Below are 17,175 nucleotides of genomic sequence, written 5' to 3' on the forward strand. Positions count from 1 at the left end.
TATTCTTGTCATTTAACGTGTATTGCATTACTTTATTAAAACTGTATAAAAAGGGTGTAAATAAATACCCCTATATTATTTTTTAATATTAGTTCTAATATTTTTACTTCATTGTTCATACAAGAAAGTATTGTAATCGCGAAAAATTTCGATTTTCAGATTTCAACGAAAATATCCATTTTGACCATCCCTGAATCCATCTTGACTAGTTTCGGCGTGACGTCTGTACGTATGTATCTCGCATAACTGAAAAACAATTAGCAGTAGGATGTCAACATTTTTTATTTAGGAATGCTGTAACGTTTAGTTGTGCACCTCCCCTTTTGATACCAATGGACTGGACCAAAAGCTTCCAAAAAACCCAAAATCCCAAAAATTTTGATTTTTGACTTTTTCTTAACTGCAGTAATATGCCCTCATCGAGAGCTTCTCACGATATATCATAGCGGTACTTATTTTCATTGGTTCCAATTATAGACAAAAAAAAATTTTATTAATGTAATATATATTATATGGATCTTACCATGGGAAGGCACATCGATTCAAATCAGACTTCATTTCCTGTTTTTTTAATTTAAAAATATTCATTTATTAATTATTATTGACCTGTTTGTTTTAAAAAATTTACAATAAATAATAATTCAGTAATAATAATTTTAAAAAAATATGAAAAAAATCAGTTATTACTGAAATAAAATATTATGTACTTTTAAAAATGTGTATATGTAATTTAATAGGCGTTTAAGCAAGTCATGTGGTGTCCGCAGCAGATTTTTTTGTCTTGTTTTAATGTTTTTTCTCTATTTGTTTTAATTTTTCTTTTCTTGGGTTTTTATGAATTACTCAGCAAACCTATCGAATGTCAACGGTGAATCGGTGGTCGTCTGAAGGATCTAATTTTTAAATCATAAAATGTTGCGAATTCCACATAATTTAAGTGCTTTTGCCTATAAAATTTGTTTGTAAGTTACGATTATCGTACTCTACTGAAGATTCATTTCCGATAGTTATAGTTCGTATCAAAAAAGAATATAATTAAAAAAAAAAATTATAATATCGAGAAAATGAAAATGTTAATTTAGACGTGTCGAGATCGCAAAATAAATAAAAATGTTTTATTTTAATAGATGTACTATATACAGCAGACAACGTACGGCTTTTAGCAGTATACTTAAAATATATAGTCGTATACTATAAATACAACACCAGGACTACGTAAAATACCATAAACGCTATCTACAGGCAAAACTAAGAATTCATTCTAGTCCGGAGGACAAGAAGAGTAGACTCATAATAATACAATATTTATATCATGCACAGCATGGCCGTATAACGTGCACTCCGTTACGAACATGGTGAACGTAGGATGTCTCAAGGCTTGCGGGGTTTACCTCCTTTTCGTGGCGGTGGCGGTTCCAGTAACGTATGCATATCAAATACCAGAAAATGGAATACACTTAGCTGAAAGAGGTAATTAGTTGTATATTTCTCACATTTTATTTATTATTGTTTTATTTATTAACATAATATTTACAGCCAAATAAAAATTATCTCACAATATTAATACAAACATTTCGGTAATTAATTACATTCATCGCAAACCAAATTAGTAAATTACATTAAATAAGTAAATATTATAGTATTATGAATATTATGTTTCTGAAAAAATTAATTTTCAAATTTCAGACCGCTTTATCTCAAAAGAGGTAGCAACCCAAATGACAGTTTAGCAGTCAGCCTAATACAGCATTAGATGAAATTCTTGTTCATAGAGGGTGTCATTAATTAACTTAGACAATTTACACATAAGTAACTAAAAAAACTTTTTTTATAAAAATCGAGATAAGTTATATTACAATTTTTTCTTTCCTGGTAAAGATCTATTGCTTCTGCATAAGCAAATCTATAAAGGGAAGGTAAACTTTGGCCATGATCAACCAAAATTTTGGGTATCCGGGATTTTGCAAACATCGACGTTTCAAGAACCCCTTAGTCCAAAATCATAAAAAAAGCTATAGATATTTTCGAAATTAGTATGTACATGGTTTGCTTATATTGTTTTTAATATCTTCAGAGAAAAATTCTACATACACTCATTGTCGGTATTAAATTTTGAACAAAATTAGAAAAAGGAAGTGAAATTTCACCATTTCTAATCGTTTACTTTCCGTATAACGGTTGCAAAAAAATTGAGTTTTAGTACGATGTAGTTATTATTAAATTAAATGTCAAAGTTTTAAGTCGATTAGATTTAGGGATGGAAGATATTCAACATTATTTCTAAACACGTTTTGCCTTCATCTAGAAAATCCGTGGACCATGAAAGTCTAAATCTGGCAAAAATATTTGGCTATAAAATATCCCAGCTTCGACCTGATTTTCGATCCCATCGGATAAGGGGCATCACAATAATCATATTAATTTTGTAGTAAACAAATATTTGTTTAGTCTTGTTGGATATCTTCGCACCAATCTCGAGAAAATCACTCCAATAAATAAAGTTTTAAACCCCAGAAAATAAGGAGGCTGAATAGTATCAATACTTAAGATATAATCTTTAAGATTAAAATTCAATTGATTATTAATGTAAACGACAAGGAACTTTGTCTTTTAAAAATAGGAGGTCGGCTCCATGAAACCAGGACTTGTAAATAGTTAATAAACAATAAATAAGTTAATGATAATAAATCGTTAATTAAATTGGTTAAATACATATACTGGAACTGTAAAATCCATTCTCCAATCAGCTTCCTCCTTTAATAGGGGAAATGTCATAGATAATTAGGTTTATTATCTATAATAAATTTTAAGTTTATACCTCTACTGGTTGAGAAGTTATGTAGATATTAAAGCACCATTCCTCTAATGGGCTATCAAATAAAAGTATTCAAAATGAGAATTTAAAAAAGTAATATTATTGGGTTTTAATAACATTTTGCTGAAGAGTTGTTTAGTATATATATACATGGGTATATAAATCCTAAAATTGAAAACCCTCACAAACTCCCTTATCACAAATTCTCCCATACGGAAGAAAAGGGTAAAATTTGGCGTACTTATTTTATTTTAAAGGTGACCCTTTTCAAAATGCCGATACTACAATTCTTACAATTCCGCTCATGGGTACTATCTTTTACAGAAATTTCTAAATTCGAACACACATTACTGAGAGAATGAGGTAAATATGCCAGGCAAATTCAGTAGTATACCTCTACTGAAATTAATAACTGAAAAATGTATCGGGTGCACTTTTCACCTGCTTAATGGCGGGTCAGAAGAATCCTACTTTAACCGGTGACCAGTCTCTCAAAAGGAATATTCCTGCCAAGTTTTAATTTTCCAGCTCTTGGGCTCCGTAAAAAAAAATTTACAAAATAAACCATAGGAAGTCGTATTTTCATTTAAAAAGGCCGGGGCAATAAAATGAAAAGCAATAATGTATTTAAAAAAAAAGGATTCATCAATAGAAAAATTTGTTTCGTTACATTATCTATTAGACAAAGATAGAAAGCAGACAAAAAATAATATTTAACAATACACAGAGTCAAAGTTGACGGTTCAGATGAAATATTATCGGAATTCTGTAAAATATATTTAATTATATAGCATCATTAGATAGTAATAAACAATGTGTCTTGTATTAAACTGAATTCCTAAGAATTTCAACATATATCAATACTTATGTATTAGATCTAGAAGAAATCCTTGCCGTTTAGCTAGAGGATTCTGCCCCCTTCCAGCGTTCTAGTCCTAGTAAAGTCAGTTATTTTTACACGGATTTGAATACTAGATCGTGGATACCAGTGTTCTTTGGGGGTTGGGTTTCAATTAACCACACATCTCAGGAATGGTCGACCTGAGACTGTACAAGACTACACCTCATTTACAACCATACATATCACCCTCATTCATCCTCTGAAGTATAATCTGAACGGTAATTACCGGAAGCTAAACAGGAAAATGAAGAAGAGGATTCTGCCCCCTCGTCCAACACAGTGTTCGTTACCCTCATGGTTATGAGAATAACACTAATAAATAACAATTAAAGTGTTCAGGCTTTATAGATAACTAAAAAAAAATTGCGAAAGACAGAATAGTAGTAACCGTGGGAACTAAAGTACCATAGTTTATTATTTTCCTAATGTATAAGTTGCAATCTGTTCAACTAATGAATAATAAAATCCCCCCCCACACCTCCACCATCCAGTGAAATGGGAAAGATATGACATGTAAATGAGATGTAGTCTTGTACACTCAGGCCGACCATTCCCGAGACGTGCAGTTACTTGAACCCCAACCGCCACAGTACACCAATATCCACTGTCTACTATTCAAACCTGTATAAAGGAACTAACTCTTACTAGGATTTGAACCTCAGAACCTCCGACTCAACACAACTCTGATGACGAAAACTTCGTAACTTAATTCTGTTGCCATGGTGACTAATATAATAATGAATAAAAGCATTGATTATCTTTTCTTTAATGAATATCTTTAACTCACCATTACTGTATAAGTAAATCTAAAGTACTGTATAAGTAATTACGAATTACAATTAAATATCTATAAGTGATTATAAATATAAGTAAATTTTTTTCGAAAAATTAAAGTAATTTATTTTATAATATTAAATAATTAAGTAAAAAAAAGATACAGTAGTAAAATATCTATTTTAGAGGATGACTACGCGCGTATGTTGCATAAATATAATACGAGTCCACTATACTATTACTGGTAATTACATTATGCAATCCCACACTCAATTATCGCGTATCGACTATTAGTCTACCTAATTTAAACTTGGTGAATCATGCATCTGTTACTCTGAATAAAATATTATTTAGATTAATTTTTTTAATATGTCTTAAAAGAGTTAAATTTAGACGGTACCAACAAAATTTAAGCCTCTTTTTTGTGAAAATTATAAAATTTTCCTGTTTTTACAAAATTACAAAAATTCCCGCATTTTCATATTTTCAGAAACACGTAATCATTTCAGAGGTTTGTAACAATTTTGTACGGTAATGTAATTAACCATTGCCTGCGGCTGCCGCGCGAGACGAGTTACATTTGAAAACAAAATCTGATGTGGACACTTCGTGACTTCCTTGTACGCGTATTAAATTATATATACACGATTTTTTTTTTTTAATGAAAAGTACATAAAATCTTATTTCATTAATAACTTCTATGTTTTCATATATATTTTTTTTATTGTTATTATTGAATTATTATTTATCGTGACTTTTTTTACAATCAGAGGTTAAATCAATATATTTAAATTAAAAAAAAGAGTTCTGCCTTCCCCTTGTAAGATTAAAACATTTCATTAATTAAAATTTCATTTGGCTATAACTGTGGAACCAACGAAAATAAGTACCACTTATGATATATCCCTGAAAAGCTCTTAATGAGGGCTTATTATTGCAGTTAAGAAAAAGTCCAAAATTCATTTTTTTTTTGGGGGGCTTTTTTTGGACACTTTTTATTTAGTGGATTGCTATCAAAAGGAGAGGTGCAAAACTAGATGTTACATTACTCCTAAATCAAAAATTTCGACATCCTACGGCTAATCGTTATTTGAGTAATGCGAGATACTACATACGTACGTACAGACGTCACGCCGAAACTAGTCAAAATGTGATTCAGAGATGGTAAAAATGGATATTTCCGTTGAAATCTGAAAACCGAAATTTTTCGCGATCACAATACTTCCTTTACTTCGCATAAGGAAGTAAAAAAAGTTAAAAAAATAAAAGTTGCTTTTATTTGAGTTAAAAATGATTCGATCATCGAAGAAATATGCGACAGACAATAATCGGATGTTCCTATGCTTCAGTTATTAATGGATTAAAAGATAACACGAATATATGTTTTATTCTCTACAATATGCAAATAAACTAATTTTCTAATTTATATAAATATATAAACGAGTTAAAGTTTGTTAAAATAAAACTTTTGTTGCGGAATGTGATACTGTAAGAGAGATTCATAGATTCATAATTAAAGATACAACAAATTAAACATTTATTTTAAATATATCATGAGGCCTACAATATTAGGTTATCGAAAAGGTTAATGTGATGTTAAAAAAAAAAGAAAAAAAACCGAAACGCAGATTATTTGAATCTGTTTTCATCTTATTTTTTTATTTAAAACTTATTTCAAATAATCATTTAAATACAACAGACGAGTAATTTATTTTATTAAGTGATAAACGAACGGGAAAATGACTCAATTTCTATTATCATCTGTTTATATAAATATATTTATGCGTCTGTATTTAAAATATATCCGAATTAATGTTCGGCCAATTACAGCCAATTATTTAAGCGTCTGCTTTAATATAAAAATAATATAACTTGGGAATGACGATTTAAATTTGAACTTTTTTTTGTTCATTTTTTCCTGTTGTTCGGTAATCAGTCGTGTCTTTTAAATTGTGGAAGTACATACTAATTAAATTTAGGAGAAAATTAGGTTATGTCCTACTGAACATTTGCCTTTTATTTACACAATACTCACAAAAAAAAGCGATATTAATTTTCTAAAGAATCAAAATACGAATAATAAACAAAAAAGATAAAATAGAGCAAGTGATTTTAAATTAAAATTAATGGTTATGGTTATGTGAAAAATAAGATATATAGTTTTAATGTAACAAAAAAAAGAAAGAAAATTAAATATGAGGCGTTCTCAAATCTCGATCCAAACGCAATGTCCCGAGATAATATATAGAATATTCTGAACTAAAAATTAGGAGTAGTATATAGATAAATACTTATAATTTTGGATAAAGTAATAAAATTCAGGACGATTTCGCATCTTAAGACTGATCTTAATACAAATATTGATGAAGATTCGATTGGAGAAACATCGAATCGCAGGTAGATATAACATAACGAAAGTATTTCTATTGCCGATAAAACGAATTTCTGGGTTTTTTAGTAGACGACAAGTTCTCGTAGAATGATCACACTGATTTCGTTTACAATAAAATCAATTACTGTTTTGTTTTAAAGCGTCTAAGTTTGTTAATATATTTTTTTACAAAACGTATAAAGTGTAATATTACCTCACTGGGAGCTTCTTCAAAAAATCAGTGCAAGCTTTCAAGATACAAAAATGGACTGTCAGATCACCGTTTGGCTCCCGAAAGTATGAATAATGTAGAACCGATATTTAGGAAATTAAACATGATTTCTTATCTTTTTGCAGATATTAAAATAATAATATCCAACAGACAACAGGACTGTTTTCGAGTAACTCAACACTGTATTTAAGCTTACAAGAAAGGATCTTATGCTTTAATAAACCAGCAAATCATTTAAAAAGTCCTTCGCATTTATTTAAAACTATCTTTAACAGAAAAAATATATTACGCTATCGATCAATTTTTAGATAAATCTAATTAAAAAGTAAAACCTAGAAATCTATACATCTAAATTAAATGTGTGCGTAATGTGATCACCGGATTTTTATTATCATCGGAATTATGATTTATTTTTTAATTATTTTGTTACATTTAGTATCGTAAATTTAACTATCTTATTGCCATTCTATGTGTTTATATTTTAAATAATTAATACGGGCTTTAATCATTTCTGTTTTTTATTTTATAATTAATCGTGTATTTTGTGATGTTGTTCTAATCAAGATTTAACCATGGTTTCCTATGATCCAACCATACAAACCCTGAGCAATTACTTTTTTTTGTGGAGTAGCATATTTACCATACTCATATTTATTCACCATATTTAACTTATTTATTCCTGACGTATAATTGTAATAACGTATAATTACATTAATTGTAATGAAGTATAATTGTATTAAAAAATTTACTAGTATCATGTTTAGTTTCTATCTTTTGTTTCGTATTCTTCGTTACCGTCTACCATTTTTCTACCTCTTTCGCGTGAAAATTCTAGGAATAGATTTTAAAACATTTTGTTTTACAACATTTTGCTTCCATTCCTGACGTGATCTATTTCATGAATTATTATGCACCGGTCATTTTATTTATTTATACATTACCCGTTTCAGGTAATACAAACCGTATGTAATCGTAGAACGGATGCTGCAGCCTTACACGATCGTAGGCGACCTGAACTAGACAAAAGACATTCCGAAAAATGGCATAGATATCTGGATAATAAAATATCTTATGAAACGCTTACCAGGAGAAAAGTAAAGAGTACAGGCCGTTTCCTGATTTTTTTTTATTTTCTAAACTAATTATGCTGAGACGTATATAATCATACAAAATCTTCGACGTACGAGTATTATTCTGCCTACCAAAAAAAATCCGCAAGGATTGGACGACTGATGAACATAAACATTTTCATAGAAATTCTAATTAATATCGCTATAATCCTTTAAATAAACTATAGTTATATATAAGATTACGACATAGCATAGCGATAAATAAATAATTGAATCTTACGATAGTAGGATTCAATTACTGAATTATAATTATTCAATTATATGTAGATATATCTATAAGTATAATAGAGTGTATCAATAAGATATAAGATAATAGAGTGTAAGTATAAGATACTTGTGGAAAGTCGGAATCAAAAGAAAGAGCGCCATACAAGCTGCGAGGAGGGTATTTAGAAATTGTGGACTGCTTTACAAATTTTGGCAGTAAGATAACGTCAGATGGCAGAGAAAAAAAGGAAATAGGCAGCCGTATCCACCAGGCTGAGAATAGATTTTACAAAAAGCCAAAACTATGCATTTCAAAGAAACATAATGATGACCTCAAGAAGTGGATGTTAAAAACATGTATAGAGTGTGTTTTTATACGGAAGCGAGACGTGGATTCTTAGGATAGAGGAAAGGAGAATTAAAGTTATTGAGACGTCTTGCTACCGTAGAATGAAACATCCGGTAAATAGAAAAACTGATTAATCAGGAGGTACTAAGTATGGTGCACAGATAAACCTTACTCTTGAACAAGTTAAAGCAAAGTAGGGCCAGCAAAGTTAACACGTAACGGGTTGACTAAAACGGTATTAGAAGTTGTAGCGGAAGGAAAGAATGCTAAAGGAAGACCGAGGCTCAACTATATCGACCAGTTAATAAGACATTTCTTTGGATGTAGTACCTGAACGGAGTTAAAGAGATCTGCTGAAAATAAAGTAGAATGGATGTCAACTGGAAACCAATCCTAGGATTATCAACAAAAAAAGAGAGAAGAAGAAGATATGTGAAACAATTTACGATATACACTGTTTCCAACTGATTGGTTAAATTATAATTTCAAAATTTAAGCAAAATATAATAAAACAATTTATCTTAAAACAAAATTAGTCTCAAATAACAGAAAAAAAATATAAAATATTTTACGGTAAAGTATTATAATATTAAATCTTATAAAAATTTATCCTACCGTTAAAAATATAATAAACAATATTAATAAAAATAAAAAAAATCAGCCGGTAATTTACAAGATGCTGGTTTAACAGGTACAGGTTAAACACCTTAACATTAATTAATGCCATCTTAATCTGTTACTAACATTAATTTTACAAAAGCTAAAATTTAAATAATAATATACTTTAAGTGATTATTATGAGTAGGTGTATTGTAAAGTTAATTTAGCAAAAATATTCTACACGTAATGAAGGAAACTCCATTGAAAGTATTAAACTTAAGAATTTATAAATATATAATCCTTGATAACGTAATAAAAGTAATTTGTTTTCGGTATAATATTATAAAAAAAAACCGTACAACCGGTTTCTTGACCATGAAATTGTAAAGATGAAGTCATATGGATTTCACACCTTTTTAAAGACAAAAACCCTGTGATGCAGAGGGAAAACCAGCAATTTTAAAAGATAAGAAGATAATATAATATATTTTCGAGGATTTTTTGAAGGCAAATTACTGCAAGGTAAAAAACATTACTGAATATTCCAAGAAATAAAATATCGCTTTCTATGCAACATGATGTCATTAAACATTTAAAGATCTCCACTTTAAAACAAATTATTATCTTAACCCGCTTTATAAATCAATGTATGGTCCACCGTGAATAAAAAGTCAAAATCGATGATATTTTTTAATTGTCTATTAACTAAATCTAAATACATAAAAGAACATGTCGTGAGTAATTCATAATCAAAGCCCAGGAAAAACTACTGAAGATAAATTAATGAAAATTGTATACCATGTTCTTCTTACGGCGTAAGTGCACACTAAGAAAGGATTTTCTGAAATTCCGAGTTTAAAAGGTTAAAATGGTTAAAAGATTAAAATGGGGTAACATTAAATTGTACTATTTTTGTAATTTCTAGGTAGCAAATAAAGATGTCAACTTAATTTTTAGAGTAAGTAGTCTTCATGTGAATATATAAAAGCCAATTTCTAGGCTTTTAGATTTTCTACCTTCAAAGAGATAAAGGAAGGTAAAAAAAATTTGAACAAAGATAGCACATTTTCCTCAATTTCTACTATATTAAATTATATATTTATTCACCATATCTGAGATTGCAAACATTCTTCAGATAAATATCTAAGAAAAATTTTCGGTTTTTTTAATTACGATTTTTTACGGGGAGCGATTGTGTACGACGCAGCAACTCAACACAGCCACAGTGCTGTGTGTCGCATCACATATACAAAAGTATATGTGACTGGCTGCACCTGTCTCCGATTACTTAAAAAAAAAAAAAGAAGGAAAACATTGACCACGACAGGAAACGCAAGTAACCATATTAGAGCGTGCGAAGCTACGATGAGGGTGGTAGTTAATTTATAAATATAGAGGTATCGCAAAAAGAAACAAAGAATTTCAGAAGATATTTTACAAGTGAAATTAAAGAAAAATGTTCTTGTAAACATGAATCCGTAAACGTTCACTTTTGAGTTAGAACTTACGAATAATTTCGTCTTGATTTCTGATATAAGAATAAAATGAGTCCGCACAGAAATTAATAAAACATAAATTGAGGAATAAATTTCACGGTTTTATATAGTTTTTCACCTGAAAAATTGAATACAACTGATCCTAGAACTGCATACGGTAGTAATCTCAAATAAAAATAATGTAAAAAATAAAAATACGCTGACAACACAGTTGTATTACTTTCTTGGCATTGGTTATTTATTCTCATATAGTAGGAAATGATGATACATGAAATAAACCAAAAAACGTTTTAAGAAATTCAAAAAAGCAATATTTCTAAATCTGATCTGCTCCCCATACCCGATACTGCCCCCCAAAATTTTTTTTTGAGATCACTTCCTACAATGACATAAAAAAAATCTTTGTTAAAAAAGTATGCAACAAATAAAGCGATAGTTTTTCGATTTTGGGTCGAAGGGGGAAAATTTAAAAAAACATGTTAAAGTAAGCATCCACGTATGTTCTGACTTTAATCTTAATGTGGGGTTATGTTTGAAAAATGTTCAGGAAATTGACTACCAAAAAACTATCTACTCCACCATCTGGAGATATAAACCCCAATATTTACCAATAAATTGTCCCATATACAGGAATCTGTACAAAACTTCATCAAAATCGATTTACCCAGTCAAAAGTTATTAAGCTTCAAACACACGCCAACATACGTACATACGTAAAACGAACATTCCTCCCGCTATTTTTGTTTTTTGGGGTCTCTGGGTCATGAATTGTCGAGAAAAGGGGAAAACTTCGCACCCCATTTTTGACACATTACCATAACTTCCTTCTTGTAGCATAACTTCGAAAAAACCATTTTTAAGGTTTGACATACAATAATTTCGTTAAACTGCCAGTAAAAGAATAACATTTTGCGACAAAATATTAAAGCGGCTGCTTTAATATTTTATAAAATAAAACATAATTCTATAAAACTAATATTTACGATCTACTAATGATTTAACAAATTAATTTAGCCAAACATTCTGGAATTTTTAAACTAATTTATTTGTAGAAGTAGTTATCTGGTATATATATATTAAATTTCATTAAAATACCTCAATCCAATAGATATAAATTTTTATTGAAGAAAACAAAATGGACACTGGGAAAATGAAGCGAGATAAGGTATTTTGGCCATATAATCTATTTATTTTGATGTACTGAATCAGCCCCTTAAGTTTGGTAATACCTCCCGGGACACTATTTTTTTGCGCATATTATTGCATACTCAAGTTCTACGATACACTATCCAGGTCCGGGTTTACTGTCTTCCTAGTGAATGAGACGATTGAAAGCGGACAGAACGGTGAATATTGTGTTAGTTAAGCTGACGAAACCGCTTTGAAAAGACGTAAATTAACGTTTTGATAAATTATTATTAAATTAAATACAAATTATTATTAACAAACGCAATTACATTAAACTCATGTTACGTGATTCCTGAATTCGTTTTAAAAAAAAAGAAAATTTTTCGATGATACAGAAATTACACCGTTCATTTAAAGATAAAAAACGGCTAATTTTCGCTCGAATTATATTTTAAAAACTGTATCTATAGTTTTTTCAAGTTGTCCCAAAAATAAGCGCATCACCGCATATAGTAAAATCACTTACGGAAGGAATTCTAAACTCGCAATGAATAAAATAATTGACTATATTATATTTTCTTATATTTCATTTTTACTTTACCGACTATAGCTCCATTACGATTGCAGAAACATAAACATAAAGGGAAAGTATAGCTCTCGGCCAAAATTTTGAGTATCGAAGTTTTTGCTTCGATACTCAAATGTCGACATTTGAAGTATCTCCCTAAGTAAAAACTCAGAAAAAAATTATAGAAATTTCCTGAAGATGTATGTACGCATACTGGCCTATAGTTTGATTAATACTCCGGACTGGCTAAATGAAAATAATTTTATACATGGCACAATGATGGTATTAAATTTTAGGCAGAATGAAATGAGGAGAAGTGGGTAATTTTCGCAATTTCTTAATTTTAACTTTTTGCGGACAGTTGGACGACGCCTTCCACGTGGTGTATGAATGCAATAAATATGAATTAATGTGCACGGAGACTGTATGTCGGCTCGATATCATCGGGCCGACGTTGGATCTAAGTGCGAATTGAAGAAACTAGGCTGAATGGACGATCGTGGAATATTTTCTTGTTTACGTGGTATTTTTTTGTAAACCATAATTTTTTTACTCTTATTGAATAACACTGCACCAAATCGGGCCGTCGTATTAAGTAAATAATTACTTAAATAAATAAATTTTTAAGTCCAAAAAACAAGAGGCTTAATGGAACCCGTACTTAAAATATCACAATTTAAAAACTCTTCCAAGACTGAAAATCCAACTTTATCTAGGCAGGGTATTCAACTTAAAATAGACCCCATCACTCCATCTAAATACATATATTGCTGTAGCATTGGTAAAATAATGTGGAAGATGTTGGTACGACTGAAGCTAGAGTGGAGAGGACTGCTTATTGTTTGGACATTCGAGTAACGCCAATCTGTATTGAGCATTGTCTTTTGAACAAGGTTGCGTAATCGTGTTGTTTTTTAAAATGCGGTTAACTGTTGAAGAACGTATATTCGTGATGAAAACTTATTTAGAGATGAAATCTCATTCCAAGTGTCGGCGAAATTTGAAAAGGAAGCACGTGAAAAGTGTTTTTCAGAAGTTAGTTAAAAGATTTCCTGAAACAGGTTCGGTATTAGACAATAAACGTACCCGACACAGGTCAGTTTTAAAGGCACGGGTCATACATGACATTAAATATTTGGTTATGAAATATCCTAGTAAATATTTGCGAAGAATAAGCCGGGAAAAGAACATTTCACTAGGTTCAACCCTCAATGCAGTGAGGAGAATGTTGAAATGTTATCCGTATCCAATTCAGGTTTTCCATGAGCTAACTAATGCTGATTTTGCTAAGAGTTCACTACTGTTAATTCAGGAATTTCATTAGAGGGAATATTAGCGTTTTATATCAAGTGTTTTTCATAGATGAAGCGTGGAGAGTATGTTAACAGTCAGAACTGCTACACCTGGGATACTGAAAATCCGCACATTTTCTTTGAATCTCCCTACACCCACAAAAAGTAGGCGTACCTTTAGTACGCACACCTTTTGAAAGTTGTCCTATCTTTTAAAGGTAGGTGGTGTGCGGCATCAAGGCGACGAATAATAAAACCCTTGTTTTTTTGAAAAAAACTGTGGGTGCTGCCGTCTACCAAGAAATTATCCAACAGTTCACAGCCTTACTGCTAGAGGATGAGCGTGACTACTAGTTGCAACAAGACAGAGCCATTTACCACACAGCTCGCTCTATTATGGAGATGCTATAGGATTTTTTCGGTGGAAGAATCATTTCTAAAGGATTGCAGCCACCAAAATTCCTTAATCTGATTAATGTAGACTTCTTTCCGTGGGTTAACTTAAAAGAAATCGTTTATATAAGTAATCTACAATGTTTTTTATAGAAGACAAACATTACCAACACCATCCAGGAAATAGACAGAGTACAGCTAACAAGAGTAGCCAAGAATACGATCTAACGTGTTGAAAAATGCATGGAAGTGGATGGAAATAATTTTCAACACCTGTAAATTATTATGCAAGTGTTTGCCAATAAACTGTTATTTATAGACTAAACTAAGTGATGGGGCCTTTTTTAGGTTGAACATTCAATATTAATGTAGACATCGGAGACCCGTCTTGATTTAAGAATTTAAAAATATTTTTAATTTTTGATACTTCATTTGCTTTTCAAGTTGTAGCTTTTATTAGTAGTGTGATATAGATAGGTGGGTAGCTGTCGCAAAAGGGTCAAATGGGACCCAACCTTTTTTAGAAATTATATTCTAAATACAGTATAATCTTGATTATAGAAAAGTTATTCGGTCAAGTCATCAAAACCTTTGGCGTACAAACAATAAAAAAACTGTCAAGTTCAAAACCGGTAAAAAAGCTTTTTGCAACATAAAAAGTAAAATAATAAAAAAGTGGTAAACCGGTATATTAAATTTAGACAACCCAGTTACGCAAACCCACGGGTTGGTCTAGTGATGAACGTGTCTTCCCAAATCAGCTGATTTGGAAATCGAGAGTTCCAGCGTTCAAGTCCTAGTAAAGTCAGTTATTTTTATACGGATTTGAATACTAGATCGTGGATACCGGTATTCTTTGGTGGTTGGTTTTAAATTAACCACACATCTCAGGAACGGTCGAACTGAGACTGTACAAGAATACACTTCATTTATACTCATACATATCATCCTCATTCATCCTCTGAAGTAATATCTGAACGGTAATCACCGGAGGCTAAACACGAAAAGAAAGAAGAACCCAGTTGCACATCTAATCTTATTTATAATCGACACAACAAACAGCAGTTAACACAATTTTTCTCTTTTTTCTGCTAAAATGAATGTTTATAATAATAACGAGGATGCAAAATTCAATCCACCTAAATTACTTAGTTATACTTTTATCTTTCCTTCTTAAAGAAATATTATTTGTTCCTGTCGGCCACGAACTGCTGTACAGATTATTGGCACTCTCGATGCTGTAATTAATTTGAAAAAATCCTAAAAATAATATGCACAAGTATTAATAATAGTATTTACTCAAATCGTTTAAAATATAATTAAAAAAACTTAAAAATAGATTTGTATTAGAACATTGGATATTATTATCCTGCGCGAATACGTTTTAATAATACGTAACAGTATTACCGATGATTACTCGACAAAAAATTTGAAAAAATAATTCCAGTATCTCACAAAAGTCCGTTTGTCCTATCACAAATAAAACGAAATCAAATATGCTAATACGTTTTGGCGAAAAATCTAAAAAAAATTTTCTGTGTCTTTCCGCAACCGAATTGTTTTTCGTCACCAAAAACCGAATACCAGTTCGAACCTCAAGAGTTGGGCTTATTTATTTCGAAAACATTATAACTTGAGTATTTAATAATGATAATATTATTTCACTCATACGCCTAACAATTTGTGATAAATAATCACTTACACACAAGAAATACATAATCCAAAAAATTCTCTTGTAAATTTAAAACAGATCCTGTACTAAACATGCATTTCTCCAAAATAACAAAAAATTTAATCTTTTAGTGTATTTAAAAATAATATTCTGGATATTTAATTAACGTATGCTGTAGGCGATTAAATTTTATATTCCAAATAAAATTACACAAAATTTTATCACTATAAAATATTAGATATAATTGCGTATCAAAGTAAACAAAATAAAATATTTTATGTAAAACGAACCTTGATGATTATGATGATGATAATAATATACTCGTAAATGTGTATACCAAGCTGCAAAACCTGGCAACATAATAAAGATTCGCGTTAACATGCGGTTCGTCCAGGGTCACTGGCAGGCCAATTATACTAACAAACATACAGCGATATAATACACGTACGATTATCGGCACCGGCAACGGATGTTATACAGTTGCATTATTTTTCTTATTAAGGATTAAATTCGCCATTCAAACATTGACTTAACAAAACGAGTTTCAAGATGCCCATCAACGCAGCAAATCTTCCGTCAGATTTATTCTTAAAAATCAACAGATAGTCTTGACAATTACTACCTAACTTTTTATATTACTATTTCTAACATCAGAAATAATAATATATAACTGAATTTATATTACCGCTGCTCAGAATATACTCACTTAATTTTAAATATACATAATGAAAGTCATTCAATAATTAAAGAGACAAACAGGAAAAACTATTAAATAGATAAACTGAAACTGTTTGTCGTTCAAGTTGGGACCCCTGACATAAAAAATATCAGCTGTACGAAAAGAATTTCTTTTGTTTATTAAAAAATGTCGGCTTCGCTTGAAACATTACCTCGAAACATTAACGTGTTTTGATAGGAGATTTATTTTCTGAAAGTGTAAAACTGATCCAAATTTACTCGTGGGTGTTAAAACGGTACGATAAAAAGAGAAAAACAATGCAAATTGTTACAAGTGGCCCGAACAGTTTAAATCGGCCAGAACAAGTGTCACTGATTTTCATCGTAGCCGAAGACTGTGAAAGTTTCGATTGACGCTTATTCGAAAGACCAGAAACAATTTGAGAAATCGCTGAAATTTAAATTGCTATTATCCATTCCATTATGTACCGTATAATAAGCTGAATTACCGACACCGGTATTTGAGATGGGTTTCCAGACGGTTGACTGATAAAACAAATAGACCCGAA

The 17,175-nt window shown here is 30.5% G+C and overlaps 1 protein-coding gene and 1 long non-coding RNA gene across 2 annotated transcripts in view; one reads left to right on the top strand and one right to left on the bottom strand.

Moving 5' to 3' along the window:
- LOC142325444 (uncharacterized) overlaps window positions 1-17,175 on the bottom strand; it is a 110,892-nt gene that overhangs the window by 13,691 nt on the left and 80,026 nt on the right. The gene's annotated exons all lie outside the window — the stretch shown is intronic.
- Window positions 1,305-17,175, top strand: part of LOC142325442 (venom protease-like) — a 65,492-nt gene continuing 49,621 nt past the window's right edge. The window contains exon 1 of the mRNA XM_075367216.1: window positions 1,305-1,470. Coding sequence (XP_075223331.1) covers window positions 1,353-1,470 — 118 coding nt within the window. The 5' untranslated portion in view covers window positions 1,305-1,352. The remainder of the gene's footprint in view (window positions 1,471-17,175) is intronic.

The sequence above is a fragment of the Lycorma delicatula genome, chromosome 5 (genome assembly GCF_047948215.1).
Source record: "Lycorma delicatula isolate Av1 chromosome 5, ASM4794821v1, whole genome shotgun sequence".
Taxonomy (NCBI): Eukaryota; Metazoa; Arthropoda; class Insecta; order Hemiptera; family Fulgoridae; genus Lycorma; species Lycorma delicatula.